We start from the raw sequence: 23,284 nt of genomic DNA on the forward strand, positions 1-23,284 counted from the left end.
GCTGTTTAATTTATATTATCATACTACTCATTTTATTGATAATATTTAGGAGAATGATAGGCATGCATGAGTGCACAAAGAATTCAAATAGAAAATGATGGGAAAAACCAGATGCAAGTGCCAACTCCCTGCCATTATCCTCCCACGATGCCAAGCCTTTCACTTCGTCTGATGCAGCAGCATTTCAGTGGCCTCCAGCTGTGTTCAGAATAGCGTTCATCTCATGGTGTTCCCTAGCGTCCCAAAGGTGTTTAATTTTCAAGTTAGAGTTGACACATAGGAATGGAAATTCAGCAAATGAAAGAGTAACTTGCAATAAGAAACTAAAGGTGACTACAGGGATATTATCTTTGCTTTAGGGGAAACGTTCTCCAATGTGATCATTGAACTATCTTATGTCATCTTCTAATCCTGGGAGAACAGTGCTAAATAGATGACCAAGTCTATTTATTCTAGGATATGAGATTTTAAATAAAACAACAATCCTGTGAACTTTTTTCTTTAAAGCCATGGAGCTACATAGCAAGAGTTTTTAAGCCTTGTTTAAACTTAATTATATGCTTATTTAGAATCTTGATTAGCAAAAATTAATTATTAGGTTACCAGCAATGAATATAGAGATACAACATCACAGAAAGGATTCGAAAGTCTTCTACAACTTCTGAAAAATCATTAATGGAATATTCAAATATGGTATATTATTGACTAAAATTACTTTATTCATGTGGTAAGTAACAACCTATCTCAATGAATTTACTATAAATTCCTCTGTAAAGTAAAATTGAAAAGAAATTCCTCAAGCAGAATCAGTATCATCCTAGCTATTGAAAAGTCAATTTTGTGCCAATAATAATTGATAGAGGAAGGAATGATGGATAATATACATTTAGGGAGGGGTACTTGTTTTGTTTCTGTTTCTCCATGGGGAAGTTCACACCACTGGCTTGGCATATTAGACTGCTCCCAGAGTTCAGTATAGGAACATGTATGTAGAATAAAATATTATCAAAAGCACATGCATTCCAGGTTAAATTGACCCGGGATAAATTTGTTATTTGCTCTTAAAGTTCTATGCCATGAGCACAATGGAAGCAGCACATGAGATGGAGGAAGACCTGGTGTCAATTCCATCTACAACCACCAATGAGGTCTGAGACCCACCATAGGGTCTGGTACAAATTCCCTCAATGTAAGACAGCACCCAGCTAGGTAGGGCTGGTCAGGACTAGAACACGGGTCTGTTACCTCCCAAACTTGAACTGTTCTTTCTCCTACATGAAAGGATAGAGTTGAATAAGGAAGCTGTGCTTATAGTTCAAACTATTGATAAAATAATAGTAAGTTAAAATATGTAAATATTAAGATAAAATAAGTTTAAATATTTATGCTCTAAGGAAATGTTCTGAAACTACTTCAATAAATAAGCTCTTCCTTTAAATTTCTGTTAGTCCATTAGAAGACCCACAACATTCTACTCATTTATTAATTGCTTGTGATTCTGAGGAATGCTTAATTTATTACCAAGTATGAGTAAACGGAAAGGAGTATCAAAGAGCCTTGTAAATCAGCTTGGACAAAGGAGCAGGTTTAGAAGTATATATAAAATTGAATCCCTAAATATTCAATTAATGAATGCCATAAGAGAAATAGACTCCATGCTGTGCTATTTTTGCAAAAATCAAAAGAACGAGAAAGAGTTAAAATAACATTCTATAAATGGTATTAGGCTTCCTGAAGGAATATAATTTATAAGGCTGAGCTGCTGCTCCTAGCGCTATGATATTTAGATGTGTAAATGTGTTGGCTTCTGTTAATTTAGATCTATACTACCTTATGCAGGGTGGAGCTGAAGTATCTTATTTCTGAGGTTTCACTTGCCATAGAGTAAGTCTAGAATTTTGGTAGAATTATATAAATTCTGGCATAAACTATTCAAATGAATCTGCTTCATTGGAAAAGTCCATTTGGGGAAAAAAAAAAAAACAGTGACTGCACACAAAAAAGTATATACTCAGGAGAGTTTCCTATTTGGCACCAAGGAATTATTCAAGTATCCATTGGGTCTTTGGAAATAATTCTGTGATCACCTAAAAGAGCCTGCCAATTATTGCCATATGTGCATGTGGTTTTCACAATCTGGACACTTATCCCCTAGGATTTGGACTAATAGCTCTAGCCTTTTACTTCTCATTAACTGTCAGAAAAGCTATCAGACAGAGGAGACATTGGTCAGTGCCAACATGATACAGACTTGGACAAGCGGCTGAAAGTTGAAAGGATCATATCACCTTAGTCTGTACTTAAGAAGAAATAAGTCTCAGGAAAACTAAAGAATTTCAAAGTCAGATATGTTTTGAAACTCAGTAAAAGAGGCTCCTTCAAGAAGTGAGGAGAAGATGTGGAGGCAAGTCGGCCAAATTTGTTAAGTGTTTGTTAGTGCGTATGGCAGCCAGAAAATAAAAATAAAGAATTGGCAGTACTGGGGGTGGAAAGATGAATCTATATAAAGAAGCAAAGAGGCTTTGAGCTATAAAGTCAGAGGTAATTGTTTCAATTACCCCTGAGGAGACCCATTCAGCACCTTCCACCAGTAAATACAAGGGTTACAAAGAAAGTGAAGGCATTCCAGTAAATACAAGGGTTACAAAGAAAGTGAAGGCATTAGTCATGCGTGATGGGATGGACTGGCGTATCAACCAGGAACCAAGGGCAAAACATTGCTCTGGTTTGTCTGTGTTAAGTAAAAAGTTGTATAGACATAATATATCTATGGAAATCTCCAGGGTCACAAAGAGATCATTGGAAGTACTGGGAACAGTGGAGGACTAGCCAAACATCTATCAATAATTGACTTTGACAAGAAGGTGCTGTGTTGTGATATATTTTTGTGAATCCTCTGGAAAATTATAATTTTAACACAGAAGGATATTGCAGTAATATTTCAAGGAGAGAATGCCTAATATATTTTCCAAAAGTAGAAAATTAAGAAAAGGAAGATGAGGTTTAATATTGTTAAAATATAATGACAAATCTATTGATTTTTGTCATAGATTTTAGAAATGTTTGTATAAACTATGTAAATATTTAATTACTTATATGAATATATAGTAATACTAATTTCTAATATGTATTTGAAACATTATACTCTCATTTAATTCTTATGAAATCCTGGTAGGTCTCTTTTACTATCCCTATATTATGGACACAGAGAAACTGAGAAATGAAGAGGCTTTGTAACTTGTTCAGCTGCATAGTCTGGAAGTGGCAGGGTTAAGATTTGAACCTGGGAAGTCTGCACATGTGCTCTTCATTACACTATGAACATTAAAATAATATCTTAGCATTAATGTCACATTTTAAAGTGTTGCTCCAGTAGTCATGATATATTTTTGATGATCTGCTCATAATTTTTTTCCTTATCTGCTTTGTGGTAAATAATGTGTATTAGCAAAAATCAGGCAAATGTTGAGTTCATGAACACAGGTTTTCTGTTTGGGAAGCCAAGTATCTATTCATGAGCAAATCAAAATCAATATTCTGGTTTAATTACTACCATGTTCTAAGTGGAAAAATCACCCAACTTAGTAAAGACACTTTGTTTTTTCTTATATATCTGTAACATGGAAGATTTCTCCAACAATATTTTATTGTACTCTTTTTACATAAAAAAGCCATATATTGCTTGATTATGTTGGCTTCTCTCAAAACCCATATTCTTGATAACCAACTTCATCTGGTGTCATTAAATGAAAGCCTATAGGACAAAGAAAACTAAATGCAGCATTTTCCTTAACATGAAAATATTGGAATCAGTTTCTTTGCAGTACAAATAATATAAGTACCACGCAATTTAGTACAGCAAATGCTTACTTGGCATTTCCAATTGCCTAACACAATGAAATATACCCCCAATTAAACTATTGTGTCCTTACCCATATATATCCATTCATTCCATCCTCAGGAAATAGGGATAGCACCCAACAACTCAAACAAGAAACTTAGATGTCAGTCCTTATGCTTTCTTCTACGTTATGCTCGGCATCTGCACTCTTTCCAAGAGCTATCAACGTTACCTACATAATGTATCTCAAATGAATTCACGTCTTTCTATGCCCATAACTATTTTCCTATCTATGTCATATCATCTCTAATCTGAATTACTTCGGTAGCATCTTGTCTGCCCCGTTCTTGACTCAGTTCGATGTGTTTTCTCCAAAGGAGCAAGAATGAGCTGTTTGAAATGTAAATCTGACTGTGGTGTACCTTAGCATAAAACCTTTCAACGACCTCCCGCACCACTTACTGTGTAAAAACAAGCCCTTAATATAACCCTGAAGACACTGCATGGCCTGATTGGTCTGCATGCCTCCTCAGACTGATTTGAGACCCATGTATCCTCTCAGTTTCAGCTATACTCTCTTTTTTCTTTCACTTTCATAAACTATTAAAACTCCTTCCTGCCTCTAGGCTTTCACCCTAGAATGCTCTGCCTTCCACTTTTTGCTTCTGTCTTTTACATAACACATACATCCTTTAGTGCTTTGTACATATCACAGAAGATGATAGATTTCACTTTTAAGGTTAGATGGTGTACATATTGTAATCATTATTATTACTCAATTGGAAATTCACATACACCTTTTCTCTTCTAGGCTACTTTAATATGTTCATTCAGGAAATTAAGTTTCTTTAGTAAATAGACCTCATATATTTTTTTTATCCTGGAGATAGTTGCTTAAATGTAATTGAAGAATTTCTTTAAAAGAAATGTTTAGGAGAACCTGGGAAGATGCCTAGTCTTCTTTATTTCTAGTTTTAAAATATGATTTATGATTTATCATTAATCATATATATAAGATTTTATATTATGTATATCTTACATATATTATATATTCTGCATTTAGCACCTAATGGAACACATACATATATATTTTTTTAATAAATTTATTTATTTTATTTATTTATTGTTTTTGGCTGCATTGGGTTTTCATTTCTGCGCATGGGCTTTTCTCTGATTGTGGAGAGCGGGCCTACTCTTTGTTGTGGTGTGCAAGCTTCGCATTGCGGTGGCTTCTCTTGTTGTGGAGCACGGGCTGTAGGCGCGTGGGCTTCAGCAGTTGTGGCTCGCGGGCTCTAGAGCGCAAGCTCAGTAGCTGTGGCACCTGGGCTTCGTTGCTCCACGGCATGTGGGATCTTCCCGGACCAGGGCTCGAACCCATGTCCGCTGTGTTGGCAGGCGGATTCTTAACCACTGCACCACCAGGGAAGCCCCTATATTTTAAAATTGTCTTGTCTTCTTCCTATTTTTGCATTATGGAACTTCATGATTGATTCATTGCATGAGACTGATTCTTTAAAGGGAAATTTGGTCTACTAAGATGTTTAGGATTGGTTAAACCTAGTAATTGGAAATGGGAAATATTATAATGGGACACTGCTATGGAGAGAAGGAGAAAGTTTCCATTATTCTCTCAAAATTTACTGGATTTGTTGGTCACTTTTCATGAGCCAAGCATTCTAGGTGCTCATTATCTTAGCTGTCACACCACAGGAATATAATAGGAGTTGAGTTTTAAAGAGTAAAGTGTTTTTTATACATGTGTTTTTTTTAAAAACAGGATCAAACCTTCAGCATGTAGTTTATATGTAGGTCTAGTAACTCTATTGCCTTGCGAGATATATCACTTGTCAACTGAGTTAAGTGCAGTTTTGAAAAAAGGATTTCAGGTAGTGGCAATTTTCTCAGTCCTATAAGCGCACACATGGTTAAATGTGAAGGCAATCAAAAATGAGAACTGGACTCTGAGTTTGGATTATTTCAGATATTACTGAACATGAAATTAAATTTGTGTAGTCACACAGTTTATTCTCCTTTTTTAAGATATAGCTTCCTACTATATTATCATCAAATAAATTGAAAGTACTGTGAACCAAGATTCCTCAGAAGGAAAATTATATGGATCCAGAGGTTATAAGTTATGTTAAGGCATTTTAAATGTGCTATTTTCTGGTCCTAATTAATAAAAAATGTATTGGTTTTAAAATCAGTTGTTACTTAGTTGTGCTGAATATATAATCAGAGTGACAAGTACAGATTGGGGAGAGTGCTACGGCCTTTTCTAGGCATCTTTTCTTTTTTTAATTTTTATTTATTTTTTATTGAAGTATAGTTAATTTACATGTTGTGTTAATTTCAAGTGTACAGTAAAGTAGTTCAGTTATACATATATATATATGTGTGTTCTTTTTCAGATTCTTTTCCATTATAGATTATTACAAGATAGTAGGTCTTAACAAGGATTTACTTTTTTACCTATTTTTTATACAGTAGTCTGTATATGTCAGTCCTAAACTCCTAATTTAATCTCTCCCCACCACCCCAGCTATCTCCTTTCTATTTCTGTTTTGTCAAGAAGTTCATTTGTGTCATTTTTTTTTTTTTTAGATTCCACATGTAAGTGATATAATATGATATTTGTCTTTTTCTGTCTGATCTAAGCACCTCTTCTGAAGTGCTTCAAATCTCCCCCAGTCTTGGGAAAGTTGCTATTTTGTTTAACTCTTGTTAGTATCCTAATTATTTACTCTTCAGTAGATACTTTGAAGAACTCCAAATACAATGTAATTTTTTAGTGAAAAACACCTATATGATATATAAAGTTGAATACTGTATTTTCCTAGGCTACTTGAGAATTCTTTATGTCTAACAGACTAATAAATTACCCCGTAAAGTGAAATTGCATTAACCCTTTTTGTTTTTGATTAGAAACTGTTTATAGTATGCTTTTTCCCCACTACAAAATAAAGCTCCTTGTTTCAGCTGCTAACAAAGAGAAAGCAGAAAATCCAATCTATGATAAGCAGGCAGATTCCCCTGCACAGAAATCTAGCTCACAAATACCTTTCTAACAGCCCTACAACAGTTAAGCATTTTCTATTCATTATGAAAAAAATTCCTTCCATCAGAACCATTCATCTTGCTAGACGTAAGCTTGAGATATTGTTGGAAAAAATTACTATTGGCAAACGGTTACTGCAAGAAAATGAGGTAATCTATTTTCCTTGTGCCAGTAAGATCTGTCTAATATTTTTATAGTCATACTATATAAATTTGTTACATTAATTTTAGGGTGATGGATCCATTGTCAGTTCTTTATTAGCTATCACTTTTAAGTTTTACATGATGTGAAGACAATGGAAACAAAAACACATATGTATCTGTGTCTAGCAATCCCTCAGACTTGGGTATAATTTCTGGTTACAACATTTAAAATAGTGGGCTAAGCAGCTAATGCACTTAATATCATTAAACTTCAATCATCTCCTCAGGAAAAACAGATAATACCTGTCTCACATGGTTTTTGTAAGTGCAGAGATGAAACAGAAGTGTAGTGCTTGACATGGAGAAGACTTTCAGTAAATGGTATTTATTATATTACAAAGAGTTGAGGTGTTCTCTTCAGGTAGCTAGATCTGGGGAAGGTGATGCAAGCAGGTAATGCAATCTGCCTGGCTTTTCAAAGGCTGCTGGGATAAGATATGGCTCAATGCCCAATTTCCTTCCCAGTCCCTCACCTCTCTAGCCTCGTAAAAAAGATCTAAACCCCTAACTTTGCAGAATATAAGAAGACAAACAGTTATCTTGAATGAATTTCAGAAGTCAGTTAACAAAATCTTAAACATTTACTCCAGAGAGTGGGTGGAATGTAATGAGCTCTGCCCTGAAGAAACACTTGCAGAATGCACACAGCAGTCTAAATTAGAGAAACACATACACTTGCTTCAGACACACACATTACATGTGGCTATTTTAGCACACACAAAGACACACCCATTCTTTTTTCCCTCCTACTCCCTCCTCTCTCTGTCCTTCCATCCTGCCTCTCTCTCTCTCTCTCTCTCGCTTTCTCTCTCTCCCCTCCCACTACTTCAAGGATAGCAACACTGAGCACAGCTTACCAAATCTGAAGTTCTCTGAGATGACCAGAGTTAATGAAAGTGGCAGACATCTTCCTGCTGTTGTTTTTACTCCTTATGTTCCAAACTCTTGTGTCCCAGTTATTTGTATTAAAAGAGTGGTATATATTTGCCAACTATAAGCAATGCATTTTAATATTGCCTCTATATTTTCTCCCATTCTTTCTGCCCTTTAATTCTCTCCTCCTCTCAAATGGATTTAACCTTTTTAGTCTTTTTGTTGCAATGCATCTGTCTTCCAAGTTGAATGTAATGTTCTAGGATAATAGTCATAACTATGAAAAAAATGTTCATCTCTATATTTAGAAATTAACCATTTTAAAGTATTCAAGCCTGTTGCACTTTATTTTCATAACACCATTAAAGACCACTCTCTATTTCTGTGGCAACTGTCCTTCTTATGCAAATAGAAAAATATTTTTTTCTTGAATAGGATGGAATTAATTTTAGGTGAAATTCAAATTTATAAACATACTGTTCAACACAATTATGAATGTTTGTGTCTTCCTTAATCGTTTCAAAATAAATGATTGGTTTAAGGTTTTTTGAAACATTCAGCTAATGATTGTGCTGGTACAATGGGCATCTAATTTAATAGTTTTTTCATTTTCCTTGTGAAATCCATTCTTACACATTTAAGGGAGTGAATTTCAGAATGCTTTGAATATTAATCCCCTTTCTATTTTGGAGCAAGTATTTCCCAAAAGCATAAAAATAAATTAAAAGAGACCCTAGAATTATATTAGCTCATTTTTTTCTATATTACCTTATACATTGCTGTTAGCCATGAAGTAACTCAAATCAAATATTGAATACTTTTAAATTGCAGACGTCTCCTAGTTGGTAATATTTTGTGATCATAAAGTGAATGCTCAGTGTATAAAAGACACATTATAGGTTTATTTTAAATCCATTTGCTTTCTAACCAGAATATTATCAAATAGTCATTTTCATAAATTTAACAATAAAAATGGAATGGAAAGGTGATAGGATTATAAGAACTGTTAAGGTATACATTTGAAAGTTGCAGAGGTATTTCCTCAGAATAGAAAATGACATTATTTAAAAATAAACTTGCCTAAAATATAAAGCTGATTTAAATACAATAATGTCATTATTCCACAAAATTCTAGATGGCTCTCTTTTTTTTTTCAGAGAGTGGATCATTAACAGTGTAGCTAAGAGAGCAAATATTTTTGCAATGTGTCTTGCAGTGTTTACAGAATTCTTTTCCTCTGAGTTTTCCACCTTTTATAGGTTTTCATTTAAATCCTGGATTTTTTAAATTGTGCTATTTTCTATGTAAATTTTCCCAAGTGGAGATAGAATTACTTGAGATCAAATGTGTGAAATTCACATTAGTGGGGCTATCAACATTTGCAGTCAACCATAATTTTCCCCTATGTTGCTTTTTTAAAGAAGAGAGAGAAGAAGAAAAATGAAACTCCTTGACCATTTTAATAGAAGCAAGAGCTAATCAAAACTGTGGTGTGTGTGTGTGTGTGTGTAGGAAAAGAGAGTGAGTGAGAGTAATATAGATGTGTAGATTTAGGCCCCACATATAGTACACATTTAGTTTTGCACTTTACATGATATGCACCTAAAAGTCAAATTACACACACACACACACACACTATGTTCATTAACTATAGTGTTTTGATTCTTTTGTGTGTGTATGTGCAATATTTATAATTCTAAGACTTTAATATTTTTAAGTTTTTCATTAGATAAGTGATATGTTAATAAGAAAAAAATATAAACAATAAAAGGATTGCATACATATTGTTTTATTCTGCTTTTTTACCATAAAATATTATGAGCATCTTTCTGAGTGAGACATAATGTGTCTCATAAATGTATCAGAATAGCCTAATTTATATACGGAATTGTATGAACATAGCATAGTTTAACCACCTTTCTAATTTGAGGCATTATATTCTTTCTAATTTGCCAATATTATAAATGGAATTGTTCACATATGTTTGTGCATATAAACATACACAGGACCTAGTTGTTCTTTATGCATTCATGTACAATAGATCCTTGGAAATAGCATCTGAAGTTTTCATCACTTGTATCTCAAACTCTAATCTGGGTGACTATGAATCTATGATGGAAATTTTATTCTCCTAAAATTGACTTATAAAGGTAAGTATTGGACTGCTGACCTCTCCAAGCTCTAGCTATATTTCCAGTGTAGTCTGGAAAATGCTAATCCATCGTAGGTTTTATTTTGACATGGAAGTGATTTACCTCCTCCAAAATCCCTTCCGAGGAATGGTTTTCTTAGACATTCCAATGCTATTCTGCTCTAAAGAAAACTTCTGGCACTATTCTCAAAAGCTTTTCCAGGCTGTCTCTCAATATATTCTGAGTATAGATTTGGGTCCTATGCATTTTATGTTCACCACAATAATATCCCATAAAAATGATTCTCTCTTTCATTCTAGGTCTCTCTCTCTCTCTCTCTCTCTCCCTCCCTTCCTCCCCCACCTCCCCTCTTCCCTCCCGGTTTTAGTATTTACCTGTTCATAACATATATGTTTCTATGAACTTGTAAATTTTATTGATGGGTCTCATTCTCTGAGCATTGATAATTAAGAATAGAAAAACTCAACTAGTCCTACTCCTAAAGCACACCGTTCTTCCTTGAAAGTAGAAGACAACTGAAAAGCTGGCAAAACACAGCATCCTTAGGACCAGGGTCTCTTTTAACATTCTCTTGGTGGTGAACATACATTGAACATATTTCAGTGTTACTGGCACCTGTCTTGCTAAATCTGATGGAACAACAACAAATGCAATAAAGTCTTGTTACTAAGCTATCTTTGAGCCACACTAGATTGTGATTGATTCTGTTGTGTGTAATAGTATGGTGGCATTTTGCCTTAGGCCTTTTTTATTGAACAGTGAAGGAACAGAAGAAGGAAACACTTGATCACTTTGTAAATGCTGCACATTGCAGGCAGGGTTTAATGACTGAACGTAGCCACTACCAGTGTATTGAAATGCCTCTGCCTTGCCTCAAAGCATTGTACCTCTATTCAAATGGCAAAGAATAGAGTTCCTGTAAGATTGTGGAGTACAGCTCATTTTGGGAATAAACAGTTGCTTTGACCTTGTACTGGCAAATAGACCCTGTCAGGCCTGGAATTGCAAGTCCAGGAAATCATCTGTTTAGTCAGTGCTGGTTCTGGTCATTAATTTGTGTTTATGGCTGGGAATTGATAATATAGCCCTGTGTGTATAGAGCTCAGGTCTGAATACTAAAAGGACCCTATTTACCAACAGCTCTATTTTTTAATTTAAAGTTAATTCAAATTGAAATGAGCCTTTTAACCCTTAATTAGGACCATGTTTTCTCTTAAAAGTCAACCACATTAGTCAACTGAAGACAAAATTCACTTTGCAATTGAAAAGCTGTCTACTTTCTTTCAACAGTAGCCACCATGGTTTACTAAGTGCATTTGTTTTCCTTTCACTATGGTAACTTTACCCATTCTCTGTATCAGCATAACTCAAGCCCATCAATTACATCTTAGAGGAAAAGTGTGCTATGTGTTTTGGGAATGAGGCCAAGATTCTATCTGGAAGCTTTTTTATAATTATTATTCATTGTATAGCTAGTGCTCATAATACTCCCTATTTCATACTTTTTTCTTTATATTTTTCCAAAGCTGGTAGTTTGTTATTTTACCCCACTACTGACCCATAGTATTTAGTTCCTGTTTTATTCTTACCTCTTTATAAATATGGAATCAGCAGAATCCCAAAATATTTCTAATTCATTTATTACAAATTGGTATTATTTTGGCTTCCTTCTATTATTTTATTCATATTTTTAGTGTTCTCAATAGAAAATTAACATTTGGCAAGAGCTTCTTCATTTTTGTTCTACTGTGGCCCATCCTGGGGTTTTTTCAATAAGTTTTGGGGTTCGCTTAGTAAATGAACATGCATACTCTCACTGACTGGGCACTTAAAATAGAGGAACTAAAAGGTAGATTAACAAGAAAAAGACAAATAAAACCTTACTTCAGACTAACAGAAGGAAAATGTTTTGTCTTTTAAATTGTGTTTTCAGTATCGTGCTAGTTTTCTTTACTGTTAAAAGAGAAAAGGAAAATCACACCTTCCTACATTTAAAAAAATTAAAATAATAATTAATATCAACATTTTAAATTTTTATTTATTCCTATAAGATTTCCCAGCTTTTAAACATTCTACTCTATCTAAAATATACATAAAAGGAAGAATATAATGAAATATAGTTTTATTATGCTACTGGGTAAGATGAAAGTATAATAATATGGAATTATTTGCTTGGCAGTGAATTTATCATTCAATACATCCAATCATGAAATCCACATACACTTTGAATATATACTGCTCTGATATAGAAAAACACTGAGAAGGGCAAAAACCTGTCATTTCTTGATTCAAGTATATTTCTTTTAAATCAGAAGAGAGCCTCTTTTCTTTGTCTTGTTGCCCTATGTGATTTTGTAATTTTAATGGCTAATTTTAATCCTTAAAGCACAGACAAAAGTGAAGATGCTTTTTCTATTTTTTTCTACTTAGAAAGTTCTAGGAATCCTACAAATTTTGGTACATGAAACATTAACCTTTTAAAGTGTCTAGCCTGAAGAGTATTAAGAGACAAGATAGTCGATACCCATCATTTGATAAATGAAGAAATTGAAATCCAGAGAGGACAATTGGTTACAAGTTAATTATTCATTTAAAAAATGTATTTCACCAAAAAATGTATTTCATCAACTGCTAGGTGCTGGGCAATGTGCTGGACACGCAGCATACAAAATGAATAGGAAAAAACTCGTATCTCTACATTGCTCAGGATCTAATCTGGGAGGAGATAATAATAACTAAAAATGAATCTTCAAACTTATTTTAGAAGAGGAAGTCACTACCCCAGCTACCTCATAAAAACTGGAAGACACCTGGTCAGTGGCTTTGAGATAATACCTATTTAGTAGAAAAAAAACTAGATCAAAACCTACGTTTCCTCTTTCCCAGTCTAGTGGTCTTCCTGTAAGATGCTGAAAACCTTGAAGAGTTGGGATATAGAGAAGTGAAATTAAGCAATTTCTCGGTGAAGATTACTTAAAAATATTGTGTTGCAAAGTGTCTTAGCACTTACATTCTCAAGTGAGAAGATCCATTTCTAAAATAACGGCACCATATGGAATTAATTGGTCTCCTGTTTAAAGCTAAGATTGTGAATTTTATCACTGTGACTGGACACAATAAAATGTCTAGGTCATCTTAGGAGATCAGTACATGTTTGGTTTTTGAAAGTGAATAAATGAAATCCAAACATTACATGAACAAGTCTGATTCCTAGTAAATCCATGATGATATCCAGTGGGATTTGAGGAGGTGCTACATCCCATTTTTAATGGTTAATTTAGCTTCGTGTATCATTCCTACTTTGCTTATTCAAAGCCCAGAGTTCCTGCCACAATTAACTAGTTCAAAAATCTCCATTACAGCAAGGGGATAAAACGTCTCTGGGACCCAAAAAGGGGCAGCAGTTTGCCTCCACTTAAAAGATCTTACACTTTTTAATCACTCTTTGGTTTTACTACCCTGAGGTAGAAATCTATGAATAATTCTACCAGTGTTTGACTGACAAGAACATGTACTACTGGGTTATGGGAGGAAAGATGTAAATCAGAATTCTGTCATTTTGGCAGCAGGCTTTGAATATGTGCATTTCCACCTTAGTTAAGTATTGCTTTCTAGCTGGCCAACACAAGGAAGACCTTAAGTATATAGCAGAAGTTTGTTTGGTTTTTTATTTTTTTTTAACTTAAAGCTGGATAAACCTGAATTAGTATTAATTTGTTTACCTTTCTTGAATGTTCTCTGTTATTTGATATTCTGTAATAAGTTGACAAAGACTTCCTTTAGGTAAGAAAACACATTAACATATCTACTTTCCACTCCTTACCTGGGTTTTACTTTTTTTTTTTTTTTTGCGTTACGCAGGCCTTTCTTTGTTGTGGCCTCTCCCGTTGTGGAGCACAGGCTCCGGACGCGCAGGCTCAGCGGCCATGGCTCATGGGCCCAGCCGCTCCAAGGCATGTGGGACCTTCCCGGACTGGGGCACGTGGGATCTTCCCGGACCGGGGCACGAACCCGTGTCCTCTGCAACGGCAGGCGGACTCTCAACCACTGTGCCACCAGGGAAGCCCTGGGTTTTACTTTTTGCATACTGAACCTTCTCATTCTCTAACGTAATGCATAAGGAGAGAAATGTGCACATTGTTATATTAGCAGTTTTATATTCAAGGAAGGGAAGGAGATACTTTTAAATTACAATCATTGCTTCTGCTACCATAAGCAAAGATAATAAAACACAAGTACTAATGCCCCATAGAGGTAGAGTTTCAAATTTTTCCATGAGGATTTTTTTAAGGATGAAGAAGGTATAACAAAAGGATAGGTATTTCAGTACAAGATGATTTATTGCAAGGGAGGGAGATTATTCATTGGTGGGAAAAAGTTTGAAGTAAATATATAAAGAATTTCCCCTTATACATTTAAAGATAATGTTTCTTACCAGTATAATAATTTTATTAGTGAATACAAACTTTTCAGTCATATTCTCAAATTTGTTGAACAGTATGAGTCGAGGATTTAGAGATTCTGTTTGTATCAAGAATAAGGAAATTTACTTGTATGGCTCCCACATATAGTGCAGTCACCCTATTCTTAAAGTTGACAGACAACCTCTGACCTTCCAACAAAAGTTCAGTTGCTCATCTGCCCATAACAATGTTACACCTCAAATATATAGAAAATCCTGGAGAATACAAGAGAACATCAGCCTTTCTGAAATGATGTCTTAACTAGGAATAGATGAAAAAAGACTTGCATGTGTTTAATTAAATGTGTTGCATTAAATTTTTTAGATGACTATTCTTCAATGTCATACCAACAGCTTAGAATTGGTAGGAAAATAATTTGCTTTTAATGAGTGATTTACATAAAATTAAAAGCCGAAATTTTCTTGCTTATTCGGACTATGAATTTCTTTGTTATCTTGGGCATTCTGTTTGTGCTTCAATTGTTCATTCTGTAAAATAAGAAAATTAATATCTACCTTGATTATTTCAATAGAACTGTTGTGAGATTTAATTGAGATGGTATATTTGAAAGTCCTTTATAAAGAGTAAAAGTGTCTACCAAATTTAGGATATTACCATAGAAACTAGCATTGTACTCAGGATAGAGTTAGCATTCAATGAATATCTGTTAATTGATGATTAAATCCTATCAGCTAGCTACCAGGTGCCAGAAGATGCAGAGTAGAGTCTGTCCCTAACTGTGTGTCACCTAACTGGATTTTCAGACGCAAAACACACAAATTGACCACTGGGTTTTCTTAAGATCTTTTTAGCTCCATTAAGCTATTCTATATAATTAATACATCTCAACTGAATTCTCTTTGTCTCTTTTATCATTTAGAAATGCTTTCTGCTGCAAGTAAAAGAAAACTTGACTACAGTGACTTAAACAAACAAGGTGTTACTTTTCTGACATTATAAGAAATCCTGAGATTGGTGCTTGCTGGGTCAACAAGAGCAGGGTACACATCTCTCTGATTTTCTTGACCTTTAACTTAGTGTCTCCTGTAAGTCATTATGCCCATAAGCAATGCAAGGTATCCCAGAGACTTTCATCAGAGTTCTGTTTGTATCTCTTTAGCCATCTCTTTGGCCATAACTTTAGCCATCCACCCCTATATGCAATGATCTGAGTTAGGGAGTACTTGGCAGAATGCAGTTCTGAACAAAATCAGGATTCTATTAGCAAACAGGAAGCAGGACTGAGATATTGAGTATGTAACCAAGAGTACCCACCACATTTCTCTAGTTAACAGTTTGTCTTTTCATGTTGATCTATTTGTGCATTTAATTATGCTTCTTACAGGCCAACTCATACTGTCTTAATCTTTCTCAAATGGAAGTCCTTCTGTGTATTTCTTCCAACAGATCAATCAGAATGGAGTGCTTGCTCCATGTGGCCTGTGTTAAATTTCTGTTGCCTGCTTTCAAATTTCAAGGGCCTTTTTGGGATGGACAGAATTAGGGACATTTGTATCTTTAAGACTAATGAGGAGACTGAACAAAAGTAGATGATTGACAGATATTTATTAAACTGCATGTATATGTGCCTACCTATCTTTTACTCTTCTCATCTCTAAGGTTATTATTTACTCATAATTAAAGTCTGGTTACTAGTTCAAGTCACATTCTTAACTTCTAGGCTTAATAACTATAGCTACTTTCAATACTGTTGAAAGTATTTGAAAGTATCAATACTATCAGAAATTCTGTGCTGTGGTGCTGTAGCTAGTTGATTGTATGTCTATCTTGTCTTTAAGTATCACATAGTATAGCTGTTTATAGTATTAACAAAAAGTCATTGAGCGTTTAGTGAATACCTTTATGCCTAATGTTGTAAAAACTATAAAAGCCTGAAATAAAAACACAGAGATAAATTTACAAGCAAACAAAATAACAAAGTACATTGGAACACTGCAACTTAATCTTTTAAAGACTCAGCAATGCCCTCTTGCAAATTTAAAGGCACTCAATAATGAGCTAAATTGAAACCAGAAGTTAAGTGCATAGTTTGTTTATACTTTATATCATTTCCCCCTGAGGCAATATGACATGAGATATGAGTGGACCTTGCTAACAAGTGCTTAAGGACAATGTTCAAAAGTTTATAATCCTAATCCAAGTTTGGTTAGGGCAATAGAATTTATTTGACTGGCTCTCAGTATGGTACCAAAAGTTGTTCAATTTAATGTAATATGGTCCTTGAGCAGCCATTCTTAGTAGGAACTTGAAAACAACAAGACTAGATTAATGATTACTATCATTTTAAGTTATTCTAATTGTTGGTCTTGTCAATGTATTTTCCTTGGGAGTGTTATCTCCCAAGAAATGTTCAGTAGGAAGATACACTATTATAGATACAGTGTGTTATCTTTTAAAATACATTTAGTGATTATAAAAGTTAAGATTTATTCACACAGGTTTTATTTGAATGCAAATAACCTGTTATTCACAATATGAGGTTGATACAAAACAATTTTGGAATTCAGCGATAAACATAGTCTGTAGGGTCTAGTCTCTATTTAAGTGGTTTAAGCCATCAAATCTCAATGCAGCTTTGAAGTTGAGTTTTAGAGACTTAAGAAATTATTGGCTTCCAATTATTGGCTTCCAAAGAAACTTAAAAATTTAAGATCCTGAATTCCTTCCTCAAAGGAATGTCAAAGGACTTTTGTTAGGGTTTTCACTATGATTTCAGTTCTCAGGGTAATTATGAAAATGGACCAAATAAAACAGTACAGCATTTTAAATTTTATATCAGATTAGATGAAAATACTATAATGGAGACATTTCTGTAAGAGCTATAAATAGATAGTGAATATTAAATGGGCAGCTGAAATAATATCTGGTAACAAGTTCATTGGGCTTAAAAAAAAAACATGTCATTCAGAGATATAACCGGAAAGAAAGAAGATAACATAGTTATTTTTAAAAGTGTTAATCTAGTAATAATTCACAAGTATATCAGTTTAAATAGAAATTATACCTCCCTGTGTATTTGAGATACAGACAAGGAAATAAATTAAGACCTTTCTTTTAGGCCATTACCAGAGAAGTTAGGGAATGACACTGTCAAGGGCAAACAAAGTATCATAGCTCAGGAGAACCAAGTATCGAGAATTTTAAAATGTAGACACAGCCGTGATTTCTTCCTTCAGTTGCTTACAATTTGTGGGGTTAAACTTGTTCACACAGAAACTACTTAGAAAACAAGTGGGTACTACATTAAGTACTAACTGCAGAGACTGTACACATTGCATCATGTTTAAAAAGGGAATGGCTGCATGATGACATGGCTTTGCTTTATTTTCTCCACAAATAGTCCAATGCCAAGTAAAGCTGTGAAAACATGAGATGGAAATTTCGTCACACTCTAGTGCCAAAATAATCTAAATCTTGTGGGGGGTTTTTTCCCCCTTAACATTTGGTGCAAATACAAACGTATATGTGGAGAAACTACATTGGGCCACATTATTTGCTTCTATGAATTCTGGGAGAAGGAAATAGATTTTATTCATAATGAATGCGATTGATTTTATTCATAATGAATGCATGCCCTAGCCTCCTGAAATCTGTTTTATGTATTTTCAAGAATATATTTTCAAAATTATCACAAAATCTTAAAAGAGTCATTTTGTTTGTAGCTTGTCGACCAGGTTTCTACAAGCCTTCAGATGGTAACGTGCAGTGTGCTAAGTGCCCACCTCACAGTTCTACTCACGAAGATGGTTCAGTGAACTGCAGGTGTGAGAATAATTACTTCCGAGCAGACAAAGACCCTCCATCCATGGCTTGTACCCGTGAGTAGTTTCGCTGCAACCCATGCCTCCATGTTTGTTTTATTTCCTTTTTTCTTCTTATTATTGTGTTTTTTTTAAAGCATTTGGCCCATTTCCTTCTGCTCTCCATGTGCAAATTAAAAGCTTTCTCTGCTTCACTCTCCATGCTTGGCTCACCACAAATGCAACATTTATCACACAAAATGAACTAGTTTTTAAAGCACTTCCTGCAACAAGACACCCAGAAGGAAAGAAAATTTTCTATATCTTGTTTTAGATCTTGCATAATTTTGACAGGGTAGGGGAGGTTTAGGCATGGGATTTGTATTTTTACTTTTCTATTCCCTCTTGTTATATGTTGGTCATAGGTCATAGGGAAAAAGAACTAAGATTTATAAAACTAATACTAAAGTTTTCATAACTATTCACAAGGGCATTGAATTTAGTGGTAAATTCCTTTGTTGGACTTTGTGAATGCATCTTCAACCTGGAGTCAAAACTCCCCCCATTCATAGCTCGGGGAGGGCAGCACTCTTGAACCCATGTGTCTATAACCTCATGGATCCTCTGAGGATGAATTAAAAGTATATAATAAAGACAAGATGGTTATTTGCCTCTTTCAGTTCCACTGTAAATTATCGATTTCCCTTGTAGTAGAAAACAGAAGTGAGGCTCATTAATCTTTGTTGAACTACTTTGCAGGACCTCCATCTGCACCGAGAAATGTTATATCTAATATAAATGAGACCTCGGTTATCCTGGACTGGAGTTGGCCCCTGGACACAGGAGGCCGGAAAGATGTTACCTTCAACATCATATGTAAAAAATGTGGGTGGAACGTAAAACAGTGTGAGCCATGCAGCCCAAATGTCCGCTTCCTTCCTCGACAGTATGGACTCACCAACACCACGGTGACAGTGACAGACCTCCTGGCACACACTAACTACACCTTTGAGATTGATGCCATTAATGGGGTGTCAGAGCTGAGCTCACCACCAAGACAGTTTGCTGCAGTCAGCATCACAACTAACCAGGCTGGTGAGTACATGCTGGATGCTTCCTACTCCTGCCATCTCAGAGCCAAGTAATAGTTTTAACAGAAAGAGTGGAAGAAAGGGTAGGAAAAAAAAGATTTGAAAGAGCCCCAGGTTATTCTTTTTTATCACTTTTAGACAGTTATGGTACATTAAATAGCTCAATTTAATTCTTCAAAGTGAGAATAAATCATATTTGTTAGATGATTTTAAGCTAGTTTAATCCATTGCTTCCCACTCTGATATCTTTAAACATCTGGGGCTCTGGAGGTAGTACTTATGGCGCTCCCTGCAGCATTTCCGTATTTTCAAGAACTTAACAGACATTGAATCTAGCTTGGAAAAAGTTATGTATGATATTTAAAACTATAAATGTCTTTACCTTAGTTATAATTATATCAAATTTTGTGTATAGTTATTCAGTTATTTTATGCTCCCCAGAAGCTCTGGGTAGCATAGCTCAGGTAGTTAAAACTCTCTGATTAATTAAAAACAAAGAAAAGAAACACATTTTATTTAATAGATACAATTTGTATTTAAAAATTAAAAATATGGAATTGAGAAGCTTAGTAAAAAGAGGTCTTGGTGAAAACAGTTGGAATCACTGATCTTTAAAATTTCCGGATATAAATTTCATGGTGATTTCATCAACTGTATTTTCCACTGACAATCTTTTCCTAATTAAAAAGAAAATACTGGGCTTCCTTGGTGGTGCAGTGATTGAGAGTCCACCTGCTGATGCAGGGGACACGGGTTCGTGCCCCGGTCCGGGAAGATCCCACATGCCATGGAGCAGCTAGGCCTGCTCCGCAACTGGAGAGGCCACAACAGTGAGAGGCCCGCTTATCACAGAAAAAAAAAAAAAAAAAAAGAAAAAGAAAGAAAAGAAAATACTGTGTTGCCAGATTGTAAGCAAAGGGCCTTTAATATGGAATAGAAAATTTAAATAAACTTCTCACCTTTCTTTATCTTGCATCCACAACATTTCTCTTTTCTTTACTGTTAGTAAATCCTGTGTTTTTCAGTCACCCTTTAAATCTTCTATTTGTTTTTCAGTTCTCTGATAATTCTTGTGATATATTTTACTATGGTTTTTTTACAGTGTGGTGTCCAGAATTATTCATGGGGTTTTAGTTGTGATTCTCTCAAACATATAGAAGAATTACACTTTGCAGAGTATACAGAGACATGCCAGTGATATCCCTTTGAAATAAGACAATCATTTTTCCAAGGTGATAACTGTGATGAATGAGTAAAAAACAGTTTTCTAATCAACAAAGCTGTGCAAAATTAAGCTGATAGATATTTATTGTGCATAACTGTTGCTACAAGATATCATAATTAGGGATACATTTCAAACAATTCAGTTCAGAGATATTACTGTATAATTTATACACAAGAAAAAAAACATTGGAGCCAAAAAGGGAGAAAAGGAAGAGACAGGATGGCCCCCTGAAAATACTTCAGCTAGAACTACAGACTCCCACATCTGCTCCCAGGAGAGCTAACCTTGAGTTGGAAGTTAGAATTGAGTGTAAACTCAGCTTCTTTTCTACATTTGGTTTAAATTATGGAAGTTCCTCTGCTCTCTAGCGGGACTCGCTCTTTTCTTTGAGGATATGAATACTGAATGTCAGAAGAAAAGAGAGAGATGACTAAATTCTATCAGCTGGAAGAGGTCTTAGAGCAGCCAAATATCTAGCCAGGAAATTCACCACTTTCCTTCTTTCACTTGGCTGACTCAAGGAGGTTAGTTAAACTACCAAGGGTGCAAAACTAATAGGTGTCATCAGGGCTAATATTCACCAAGTATGCACAAGTATGACTCTTCTGGTTGGTAAAATTTTGTACTTATTTGTATACTGGTTAGAAGCAGACAAAGTTACTTCTGAAGGTGAGTATAGAAATGCACCTGTACTGGTTAATTCCTCAAGTACCCTAGGTAGCCCCCTAAACCCAGTATATCAAGCCCCCCACTTCCTTCCCCATAATCTAGCAATCAAAAGGATAAATCTTGGCATTAGAGGAGTCTCCAGACCAATCTGTCAGGTCCCCCTTCTTCCTATAATCCAGCAACCAAAAGGGTAAATCCTGGCACTCGAGTGGTCTCCAGATCCCTGTGTGGGAACTATTCCAACTTGAGGGCTCCATGTCCCTGCCATGCCAGTTGATAGATATTTTGAATATAACCCCTGGCAGAGTCCATGTTTAAATGTGTCTCTTTCTGATTCCACATCCCTCCTTTGTTCCCACTTTTCTTCTCGTCTCCTATATTGATGAAATTCTTATAATTTTACATTGTCTCATGGTGATAATGTTTATTTATGGAAAAGACAAGACTTTTTAATGAAGTGCACTGAATCATTATTTTAATCTTGCTTACTGAATCTCTCCCACTTAAAGCTAGATCTCAGACCAAGCAACATATGCTTTTGTCTTGGTTTAGTTAATGATATTTAAACTTTGTAGTTAATAATATTTAAAGATCTGTAACTTAGGTTTATTTAACTGTCTTCCATGAGAGAGAGAAAAAAAAGGAGTAATGCTATTGCTATGTATCACATGATTATATCTTCTCATATTCAATGAACACAAGAATTTTAAGAAGTTATAATTATGTGGCAAATGGCTTTCCCAAATCCCATATTTCACTCTGATTTACTACCTTGTTTAAAACAAGAGCATCAATCTGTGTTATAATTATCTCCTAAGTCAAACAGAAGTGTATAAAAACAAGCAAGAGCTCCTTATTTCCAATCTTATCATTGACCTCTGGCTTTCTGACAATGCATTTATCAAGAAACTAATAGTTCCAGATATATACAATGAATGAATCTAGGTAAAGTGGCAACCAAGAGCAGGCCAAGACTTTAAAAAAATAAATGGAGTTGATGCTTTGGCCCTCCCAGTTACAAATCACAGAGAAAGACAGAGATTCAGCAGGGATGATATCAGCTACTCTTCCTAACCCCACTCTCATTTTTCAGAAAAATCACAAATATGTCTACAACATGCACCATGAAGCATTTTATATATTTATCTCAGGGAGTCTGTATCATTTTTGTGCCTGGGGAGGTAGAGGTCTTTGTTCCATCTTCAAATCCCCATGGTAAGATATATAAGCAAGATTAGAAGCAATGCCATTTCTCCAGAGTGTTTCATTGTTTTGCTTTATTTTTGCTCTTGTGAAGGTTAATGGACTGGTAGCCTTGAGAAATGAGCTCCCGACATCTAGAAAGATATGGCTATGACAGATACGATGCCTGGTGTTTAAATTCCTCCTTCCTCTCTATCTCTGACATGGCTATAAAGGGGAAATGTGAATGTGTCCCTTTTAATTTAGTTTGTGAGATTGAATTTGTTGATTTTTCTCTTGATTACATTGTAAAAGCCATGTGATGACCACACGATAAGGCACCTTCTAAATTGTAGAGGATTATGTTGTGAATTTGGGTGTTGGTTCCCAGCCCTTAATACTTTCACAAAGTATGTCAGTGAGATAAAAAACATGGTCTGTACATAAAGATTGTATCCATGAATCCATCAGTCAAACATGTACAGAAAGAATTGCAGATTGCAAAACAAAAATCTGTGAAGTTATATCTTGGGGTAAATTGCTACTTCTTGTTTTCTTCTTTGAATGAGTATGTTTACCTTTCAGTTCTGGGAAAATCATTCCACTAGTGGAATATTTGTCCCTGTTTATTCTCAACTTCCATCATAGAATCTGCCCTTTCTCCACTATCTATAGCATGTAACAATCTCAGGCAAGAAGAGGGGGCACTAGTAGAGAATATATGGGCTTTCAAGTTTTGAGATCCACCCCACCCCCATTTTATAG

General features: G+C 34.9%; 1 protein-coding gene across 2 annotated transcripts in view; it reads left to right on the forward strand.

Moving 5' to 3' along the window:
* EPHA3 (EPH receptor A3) overlaps window positions 1-23,284 on the forward strand; it is a gene marked incomplete at both ends in the record, with an annotated part of 372,586 nt that overhangs the window by 226,502 nt on the left and 122,800 nt on the right. For both annotated transcript variants that reach the window (XM_081236000.1, XM_081236001.1), the window contains 2 exons: window positions 18,275-18,430; window positions 19,112-19,447. In XM_081236000.1, coding sequence (XP_081092126.1) covers window positions 18,275-18,430; window positions 19,112-19,447 — 492 coding nt within the window. The remainder of the gene's footprint in view (window positions 1-18,274; window positions 18,431-19,111; window positions 19,448-23,284) is intronic.

This window comes from Mesoplodon bidens (assembly GCF_964165515.1).
Source record: "Mesoplodon bidens genome assembly, chromosome: 5".
NCBI lineage: Eukaryota > Metazoa > Chordata > Mammalia > Artiodactyla > Ziphiidae > Mesoplodon > Mesoplodon bidens.